The sequence below is a fragment of the Procambarus clarkii genome, chromosome 56, assembly GCF_040958095.1.
Source record: "Procambarus clarkii isolate CNS0578487 chromosome 56, FALCON_Pclarkii_2.0, whole genome shotgun sequence".
NCBI classification, from domain to species: domain Eukaryota; kingdom Metazoa; phylum Arthropoda; class Malacostraca; order Decapoda; family Cambaridae; genus Procambarus; species Procambarus clarkii.
In genome coordinates, this window is record NC_091205.1 from 14,876,402 (window position 1) to 14,886,850 (window position 10,449).

The 10,449-nt window shown below is 36.1% G+C and overlaps 1 protein-coding gene across 1 annotated transcript in view; it reads left to right on the plus strand.

Annotated features, from left to right (window-relative positions):
* The window catches only part of LOC123770691 (X-linked retinitis pigmentosa GTPase regulator), a 30,616-nt gene extending 20,167 nt beyond the window's left edge, over nucleotides 1–10,449 (plus strand). Inside the window, exons 8-15 of the mRNA XM_045762791.2 lie at nucleotides 1,642–1,800; nucleotides 3,046–3,170; nucleotides 3,599–3,733; nucleotides 4,691–4,822; nucleotides 6,234–6,408; nucleotides 7,240–7,401; nucleotides 9,089–9,213; nucleotides 9,826–10,449. Coding sequence (XP_045618747.1) covers nucleotides 1,642–1,800; nucleotides 3,046–3,170; nucleotides 3,599–3,733; nucleotides 4,691–4,822; nucleotides 6,234–6,408; nucleotides 7,240–7,401; nucleotides 9,089–9,213; nucleotides 9,826–9,849 — 1,037 coding nt within the window. The 3' untranslated portion in view covers nucleotides 9,850–10,449. The remainder of the gene's footprint in view (nucleotides 1–1,641; nucleotides 1,801–3,045; nucleotides 3,171–3,598; nucleotides 3,734–4,690; nucleotides 4,823–6,233; nucleotides 6,409–7,239; nucleotides 7,402–9,088; nucleotides 9,214–9,825) is intronic.

Below are 10,449 nucleotides of genomic sequence, written 5' to 3' on the forward strand. Positions count from 1 at the left end.
GCCTATGGCTACTGCTCGAACACATTTCAGTAAATTAACGATAAATCTTTGCATTTACATTTCAGTGTTATGTTGTATGTAAATATAAAGGATATTGTGTACCTTTAATTGGGGTTTACATTGTATTTTTATCTTTGATGTAAGGCTATATTGCAGTGCAATCTGTTTTACTTTATTCTGCATTACACTTATTATACATATCAGGAGGTAAATAGCAGGGAAAATGTAATATACTTCAGTATAATTGGCAAATTAGTTGAAAGGGAAATGCTGACTTGAAAATATGTTTGTAGTATGAAACCATTGGAAGAAGTTCTTCAAAAAGTTAAGGAGATAATTGCAGGTCCAGGACAACAAAATGCTGAAGATACTGAAAATAGTGTTTATATATTATTTGTCTAAATATGTAGGAATGTGTGTCATTTGCTATAAGAAAAATTCAAAGCATTTTGGGATAATTGGCATAAAGTGGCCATTATTTGGTAATCTGCATTAGAACCATATGATATGATAGAGATATTGGAGGTGCTACTGTATGCAGGATTGTTAGTTCAGTGTTTCAGCTCATTAAAATAGCACCCCAAGCAGCACCCAGATACTAGGGGAAGGACACTACTAAGTGAGATACTGAGTAGTATAGGATTTCAGTAGAAGAGGTAAAGAGCAGTTGGAGGAACTAGATGAAATAAAGTCATTAGGACTTGATTGAATCCCTCCATGTGTATTAAATAGAACTGAAAACACATTTTGCAAGCCACTTGCAAGAATCTTAATTTATTATCTGAGAAGGAAATCCTGCTTGGTTGCTGGAAAGCAACAAATGTAGTTCTTACAGGAAAGTGGACACCCAAGGAGGGCTAAACTTCAAACCAGTGTCACTGACATACATACCTTGCAAGATTCTAGAGAGATCAATAAGGAGGAAACTAGGGGAACACATAGAAGGGATTAACTGTGTAACCAAAAGTTTAACGTAATAAAGTTTGGGAATGGAGAATGAAGGACATTACAGTACAGCAAAAAGACAGCTGTGAGAATTTGGTGTGTGTATATAACACTACTACTAACATGAGTGTCTCGCATAAATAGGATTGTATTGGCAGTGTAAGTGAACCTGGCAAATATTCAGACAACTTATAAGATTTGTATGATGTCCACATCAGACTAGCTCTGTAACATACATGACCAGACTAGAATCTTCACATTGTGAAGCACAAAAAGCAGAAAGAGAAAATTCTGTGGTTTACAACAAGATTGTTGCCTGTAAAAAGTGAACTAAGTCATGAAGGTAAGATAATTAAGGTAGCTAAATTAGCAGCCAAAACAAGATGTAAAAATCAGAGGTGTGATCATGACATCCAAATAATAATGGGAATAGATGAGGTGAATAATAGCATTGTTTCAGTATGAGGGGAAAAGAGGACAAGGGAACACAGGAGTTGAAATAAATTTTGTTCTTTTTCTTAGAAATGATAGCAATGTAGCACATGTATTACAATAAAAAGGCATAACATTCTATTACATATGACTTTCAAGATGCTAAATATACTAGTTTACCACTGAAGAAAGTAATATAATCGAAGTAAATATCCATCTATGTACAGCACGTGTTAATTTTGGTTAATGGCACTTTCGTTACAGAGGGTGGAACAGTATATTCATGTGGCTTGGGTAGCAATGGAGAGCTTGGTCAAGGAGAAGGAGAATTAGAGTGTTTTCTGCCACAACAGGTCATTGAGACTAACCCCTCGGCTATTGTGATCATAGCTGCTGGTGACAATCATTCTTCTGCTATTACAGGTATGTCATTCTATTTGTATTTGTGTAATTATCTGCATATATAATTATGTCAGTGTCTGCTACAGGTTTGTATGTGTATCTGACTATCTACTTGCCATACATTACATTGCAATATTCTCAGGTGTGTGTCACTGTAATTAGGTCTCCTTATTACTTTTAGCATATTTATTTTTCTTGCTTTTGTTCCAAATTTTATGGTGACTGCAATATCTGGAGAACACCTTTGCACATTGGTTTGTCACTTTCATGACATGTGTTTAATGGTGCAAAGAAAGGTCCCTATTGTTATTAAGCTGCCTAGGATTCTGATGGCATGTTTGAACATCATCGTAACACATCACTGGGAAGCAGTAGAGCTTGAGCAATATCCCAAATTTATACACACACATACCCGAATGCAAAAGGATATTCCCAGTTGCAATTAGTACTCTAGAACATTTTTCAATAGTGTGAATCATGCAGCCAGGTACTGGTATATTGCAAATATACCTGCAGGATCATATATCATTTAGAAAAGATCAAGGCAAATGGTGGGGAGGGGGGGGGGAATGTTCAACAAGCTGTCGGTTTCCAGTCCTCATCGAGGACACTAGTGTTAGTGGCCCTCGGGTAAATATATGCACTAGGGAGCACTTGAGGAAAGTATCTAGCTAAAGTGAGCTGTAAATATATTCAAATATAAACTATATCTAAAAAATTGAAAATAAAAGCAGTTAGTAATGGTAATGTCTTCTCACAAACATAATAACATAGGAGTGCTTTGTCAAGGTCTGAGTGTGTGTAACATACACTCAGATCTTGACAAAGCACTTAGGAAAGTGCAAAAGACTTGTGTAAATTCCCTACATAAATTTCACAAATATACAAGTGTGAATTTTTATTCAAAATAAAAACAGTTTTAAAGGGCTTTACAAAATTCCATAGAGATGCACTTAAAAGGTGTACTTACAAATTTCCATGTGAAACACTCATTTGTTCTTATTCCATACAGTATCACCTTATAAGGTAGTAGTCTTTCGTCTTAACAAGAGTATAATATTGCACAAGTATTATTTTAAATTATATAACATTATAACAATAATGATTGCATTTCTGTAGTTTTGCTCTACAAGTTGCCCTTTGCAATTTGCCTAAAGTTAAGTTACTTTTTCATGAGGTTTGAAATTATGTTTGTAAACAAAAACAAAAGTTGTTCTTGGTGTGACAGGTTGCTGTTTCTAACCATGAAAGATACGTTTGTTACAGAGGATGGGTATTTGTTGACTTGGGGTTGTGGCCGACATGGAAAACTGTGTCATGGAGAGGAAAATTTCTCCTCCCAGTTTCTTCCATTAAGGGTCCGCAGATTACGTCACATCAGAGTCATTCTGGTGAGCATCTTAGTCGTGCGTGAATTCATGGATAAGGCATAAGTTACCAACATTGTTTCATGATTTTTGTGTAAAATAATATCCTGGGATTGGTACAATTTGCATTTATTTTTTTATCATATACTCTACTTAGACATAACTTAAAGCTCTGGGCCTGTGCTTCCCTATCCCATGAAAGTGAGATACTGTATTGGCTAATTAAAATTATTACTGTATTGTGACAAAAAAAGTTACCTTTTACATTCTGAACTGGTATCTTGAACTCGTCTGATATTTTGTTATAAATAAATCGGTAGCTCCAGAAATCAAGGGCATATTCATTTTTCATATTTGATAACTTTATAGCAGTTTATGCATTATATATGACTAATGTGTGAGGGGACTTACTACTCATTGCTTATGTCTTGATAATTTCTATGCATATTTAGGTGGGCTGTGGAGGCTGCCACACTATGGTCCTGGGCTACAGACGCACTGAAGAGGTGGAGTCCACAAGGGACAACAGCCACCTGCTTCACCATTCAGTGAACAGCTTGGCTCGGGCACGACGAAGGGTCGCAGACGTAAGTTTATTTGCATTTGTATTAAAGTAAGCATGATTACCTCTGCCGTTAAGCCAGTTGTGTAACTGTTAATAGAGAGTAGAGTTTGTGATTGAATAAGGGCAAGTGTAAAATATTATTGTTTGCAGAGTGGCTGTAAAGTCTATAAAGTAGCATGAGATATGTATCGGTAATCTTATGAGGATTTTTATCATTGGATAAGCAGTACTCTAGTTCCAGTATATACAAAAAATTAAATCATTAATTTTTTGCAAGGAATATTTTTTATATATAAAATCAAGTGCTAAGTTGCTAATTTTAGACCGAGCGGCATGTAATTGTGATCTGTGTTCTAATTTGTCAACAGATCTAGCCTGATATTAAGCCAGTGGTATTGTGTTGTACATTTTGTGGGAGAAGTTCATGTGTGAATATTGAGTCGATTAGTCTTGTTGTAGCTCAACACATTTGCTGTACTGTTCCTGCATTGATGCAACATTTGAGCTGTTAAACATTATTATGTAGCTATATTGTAATTGAGGTGGTTAATTCTAGTGTAATCAAATGACGACAAATAATAAAATATTAATTTAAATAGATTTAATTTGCTAAATTACAATGCAAAACTTAAAGAAAAACCCGCTCATAATTCTTCTTGCTGTGATGTTTTTATTTCTTGATGTTAAATATTTGTTATAACAATTTAGGGAGGGGATCTATAGTTATTTATGCAAATCCATCATCTCAAAAGTACCGGTTCCAGGGTGGTTTGAACACTTTATCTGGTACTGTATATTGTAATTTTGGTGTACTATGTATGCATTAAGTTTCTATATTCCTGAATTCTGCTCAGGATTACAGAACACTTGAAGGTTAGAAGCTAAGAAAGAATGCAGCTTCAATGATCTTGGTAGTTGATAGGTTTATATATAAAATCTAACATAAATTTAATACAGTAACCTTTGTTTAATTTTTCAGGGTATTCTACCACCTTTGAAGTCTGTTGGGCTGCCACCTATCAAACATTCAGTTCTTCCCACAGTTCCCGATATAGAAGATGATGAGCCAGCCAGTGACCAGCCGCAAGTTGATGCCGAGCCAGTCTCAATTGTAAATGTTTCTTCGGGTTATACTGAGTTGATAGTTTAGAGTATTTGTAGACAACTTACCTTATAAAACTATGCAAAAAGTTATCTTTAAAAGAACAAATTTGGGGGGTTACATTGGCTGTTTCCTGATTTCTGGTGGTTGCTCAGTTCAGTCTGCTATCCATCAGATATCTTTGCTGAGTGGGTGGGATTTTTTCATTATTTTATGACTATGGGCTTCCTTCACCTTTCTGTTTTTTGGGCATCCTGAAAGAGATTTGGGATAACTGAGCTGTCATCAACAGGCACTGCTCGAATATACTCGAGGTAGACTGGCCTAGGACTGTTGACCTTATATTCTGTTCCCTTTATGTTATACACATGACAAAGAGGATAACAAAGGTTCCCAAGAAGGGAAACAAAAGTAATGACCATATTCTAAAAGAGGAAGCACCACCTGTGTTGCCTGAGGACAATGATGACGGAGTCGGCCAAGGATCCCACGAGGCGGGAGGTAGAAGCAACAACTGAGACCAGGCTTAACCACCTGCATTGTTGAGGAAACCAAAACCCCCAAGAGGCTAAACCTCATAATAGATTCACTCAATGCTGAGTAGAATGGCCTAAGACTACAAAGGATGAAACTCGGTTATATGCAGTATATATGCAAGCTATTGCAGTATACCCTAATCAATGCATGTGGTATTATTCTTTGACGATTGTAGAGGACCGAGTTGATATACCCTGACCATGGAACGAGTTGATATGCCCTGACCATTGAATGAGTTGATATACCCTGACCATGGAACAAGTTGATATGCCCTGACCATTGAATGAGTTGATATGCCCTGACCATTGAATGAGTTGATATGCCCTGACCATTGAATGAGTTGATATGCCCTGACCATTGAATGAGTTGATATGCCCTGACCATTGAATGAGTTGATATGCCCTGACCATGGAACGAGTTGGTATACCCTGACCATTGAATGAGTTGATGTACCCCTGACCATTGAACGAGTTGATATGCCCTGACCATTGAATGAGTTGATATACCCTGACCATGGAACGAGTTGATATACCCTGACCATGGAACGAGTTGATATACCCTGACCATTGAATGAGTTGATGTACCCCCTGACCATTGAATGAGTTGATATACCCCTGACCATCAAAGGGGTAAACACACCCTGGCCATCGAAGGGGTAGGCGCACCCCTGGCCATCGAAAGTGTCGGCACACCCTCGCCATCGAAGGGGGTCAACGCACCCTTTGAACTAATTAATGCTAGTGAAGTGCAGTACAGGGAAGAGGCAATGGGTGAGCCCCTTTCATATTTTATTGTGCACATAATTTTTAAGGATACATTTTTTATAATGCAGTACAGTGTTTAAAAATGTTAAAAAATTCATCTCCCTGAAAAAAACAAAAAGGTTGGTGAGGTTCCTGAGAAAGCAGTTGAGGTGGAGCAGAATGAAGCGACGCCAGAGGAGAATGGTGTGCTTGATGTTGAGAGTGAAGAGGAGGAGGAGCAGCAGCAGCAGCAGCAGGAAGAGGAGGAAAATACTGAAGATTGTAAAGAGCAGTTACCTCCATCTGAGAAAAAAGGTGCCACCTTACTCAGTTGAGAAACTTAATACAAGGCCATAGTGCTTGAAGGTTAAGGAAAGACCCCAGTACTGTGTATGTGTATTAAAACCAAATTTTTTAATACAACCTACATCCTACAGATGTAGGTTGTACAGTTGTAGTGTACAGATGTAGGTTGTACATCCTACAGTCTTTCCTTCACCTTCACATTATTCAATTTTATGCTGTGCCCCTATTTTTTTCTTGTTACTTGCCCTTTTCATTATTGCCATTGACCCCCCTTGGTCTGCATGAGGGTTATGTTACAGCATTTATAACCTGAACATGGGCACCCTCCAAAATTGATCAGCAGCTTCTGGCATTCCATTAATGGGTTACTGTTGCACAACAGTAACACAAATACAAAATATTGTTTTGTTAGTTACATTTCAAATTTTATGCACCTTATTAATTGGCTGCTTAAAATAAGGTCATTTGATGGCTCCTATATATTATAATGCATCACTTAATATGGGTAAATTATAAAGACTTACTAATTTAGTCCACTTAGCAATTTGTTACTATACTCAGTATAATATTTATTACGTTTACTACTACTGCTGTCATTACTGCTACATTGTTTTACTAATATATATCACAGCTTAAAGTGTAAGTTAAATGTACTATAATTTACATATAATTTTTAGTTTGATTTATGTAAGTGTACAGTTCTTCATTACAGCCAGATTTTTACTGATTTGTACCACTTGTTACAAATGAAGCTTCTAATTAAAGATTTAAAGACTTAGAAAAATTAGTGTTAGCCTTTTTGTAGACTTTCTTTTTACTGGTGTATTTTTTATGTTCCAGGTGGCCGATTTGCCCGGTTCTTTGGCAATCTTGGAAAGAAGAAATCAACATCTGCACTCAGAAGTCATCAAGTAGCGACTGAGGAGTCTGGTGAAGGTATGAAGGGTACCACTGCAAGTGCAACAAAAAGTAAACACCCACTTGAAGAGGATGCCCATTTAGGTACTTTTTTATTAGTTACATTTATTAGTCTTAAATAAAAGGCTTGTAGAACTGGGGCCAGATTCACGAAAGCACTTATGCAATCACTTACGAACCTGTACATCTTTTCTCAATCTTTGGCGGCTTTGTTTTGAATTATTAAACAGTTAATGAGCTCCGAAGCACCAGGAGGATGTTTATAACAATAACAACAGTTGATTGGGAACTTTTCATGCTTGTAAACTGTTTAATAAATGTAACCAAAGCCGTGAAAGATTGAGGAAAGATGTACACGTTCGTAAGTGCTTGCGTAAGTGCTTTCGTGAATCTGGCCCCTGATTTTTTTCTCCTCCCTCAGGCTATATCTAATATAGAACTCCTGATCTAGAACAGATTCAATAAGGCTTATATGTAAGTGCTGCAATGTGTCACTTGTGTATATATACCAACGTTGGGACTTGTACCCACGTGATGAGGCTTGAAATAAACAATGAGATTCTCCAGTCAATAGGTGTCATTAAGTGGTGACTTAACGGGTGGTGGTAGAGAAATATTTGCCACATATTTTGAATTGATGTGCAACTGACGTTTTCTTGTATTATTTAAAAATGGATTTTTTTGGATATAAATTTGGTTATATACCAAGTACTGTACATTGTCTTGTAATGCAACCCACTTTTCACATGTGGTGCCTTAAGCAAATCTACTTTATTTGGTCATATTGGACTACAGTCTTATCTTATAGTTAATTTTTGTCACTTTCAAATAAATCTACTTTAATTGTTCATATTGGACTACAGTCTTATCTTATAGTTAATTTTTGTCACTTTCAAAGCCTGGCTTAGTAGTATCATATATATGCACAAAATTGTTTTGCCACAAGTTACTCTTTGATGTCTGTGACTCCTGTCAACAACATAATTTTTTAGGGGATGGGAGGGAAGGACTCAAGACTCAAGTTGTCATGCATTTTAAGTTACAGTATTTGAATGCCTTGATACCATAGAATGAATATTTCTATAGTATCAAAATTTCCAATGTTGTCAGAAATTGACAATGATCTAAATAGTTGCCCAGAAGTGTGAACCTTCCCGGTCTTTATAAATTTATCAGTAGTTTTGTGAAGGTGTTAAATTAGTTCATCTTAATTTAAAGTTATTGATGTGTCCAGCATTAGTATAGAGGCTGCATGAACTTGCATCAGGTGCATTTAGGCAGTTTTCTATCCCTTTTTGTTCATGACCTCTCATAACATTCCACATTTTCACCTTTTCATAATTTAACTCATACAAAACATAGCCTGAAGTATTGTCACTTGCACCAGATATTTTATCAATTAACTGTTAGCTTGAGCTTTTTCCTTCTTGTCTTCTTAGTTTTCTGTCGTAGGCAACTTACTGGCAACTTGTTCCCTCTGTTTCACATAGCAAGACAGAATGTCTTCTTGGAGGAGTGCGAGTGGTTCACATATGAGATGGCCAAGCCCACTTTACAGGATAACGTCATTTTTATGTTGAGTAACTTGAAAGTGTGTAGATAACACAAATAAGTGAGAACATTTTTAATTTGCTTCCCCACATTGTTATTCATCATATAGGTATTAGTAATGGGTTTGTTTTTAATTATTACTGTACATAATGTAAAGTTGTAGTCATGTGTGTTTAGAATTTGAACAAAAAAAATAGATCGAATAAAGCTTTGATTTCAGAATCTTTTGGAGACCCAAATACTGAGGAGTCTGAGGGAGCAGTGAGACAAGTAATGGAAGCTTTTACATCTTCATCTGTTAGAGCTACAAGTTCCTACTCAATTGGTGTCCCTGGTCACAAACAGGTAAGTGAGGTTTGTGTTTTGTTTTTCATTGTATCGGATTCAGGTACAGGAGTTGCATTTTTGTGTCTCGCACATGAACTCGAGTGTGAACTGTCTGTGGGTGTCTACCACCCTGTCTGCACAGGGTGGTAGGAAACAAGTGTTGATTGTAGAAAATTGTGATGAAGGAGAAGAAGTTTTGTTTGTTTATGACAGTTCACTAGCAGCACTCTGCATCTCTAGTATTATGGTGCTGTTGGAGTGTGGTGATGCTGTACACTAATTACCCACATGTGTAAGATAAGGTGAATGGATCGGTGTAATATTAAAATATCTTAAGCCTTTCATATACTGTTTACTGTGGAAAATAGGGTAAATAATAATGATTTATTTTCCTTTGAGTCTCTTAGTAAAATACTTGACACTATTGAGCCAAGATATGAAGAAAAACATTGTCATGCTTAGTTTGTTTCTCATAACATTTCTTTCTGCAGAAGTATTATCTTTATTAATGTTACATTTAAAAACTACATTTGCAGTTGAAAACTAATATTAATTAATTAAATTTTATCTTTCTAATATTGTGCCCAATAATTTTCTTTTAAATGTCTAACCATTTCTGTTGTATTGCAGTCTAAGGCATGCACCATCTTGTAGAAGTTGTGAAGAAGTAGATGTACAGTTTGAAGACATTAACTACAGTTAAAGAACTTCCTGGTCACTACATGTCAAGTCTATTATATTTTCTGTATTTGATCTAATACAGTAGTAATTCATGGAAATTGTAATAGCTTGATCATTACAAGCAATTTATATTTTAATATGGCAAACAACTACTTGAGTAGTTACAGTTTTACCCTATGTTTTATTAACATATGGAAATCAAGGTTTGTTGTGTTATAATTATTTGTTTACATAAATTCCTTATGTACAAATCAAAGTATATAAGGAAGTTATACCCAAATCACAAATGAGGGGGTCACGTGTATTAATCTTTCTCGCCTATATTATATCCCTATTGGTTGCCATGCTGGTATGGAGAATGGTCTTCCACTTTTGCATTCTTTTTGGGCAACTGTCACTTGTTGCATTCAAGTTCTTAAGCATCACGGACCCTTTTTGTGACCATACCGTAATATAGGTCAACCCGTTCTCGCACTTTCGTATAGTCAATATTGACTTATTAAATACGTGCATATGTGACATGCTAATTTATTGTGAATATTTTAGTTTACCTTGAAAAGCTTCATAGAAAAC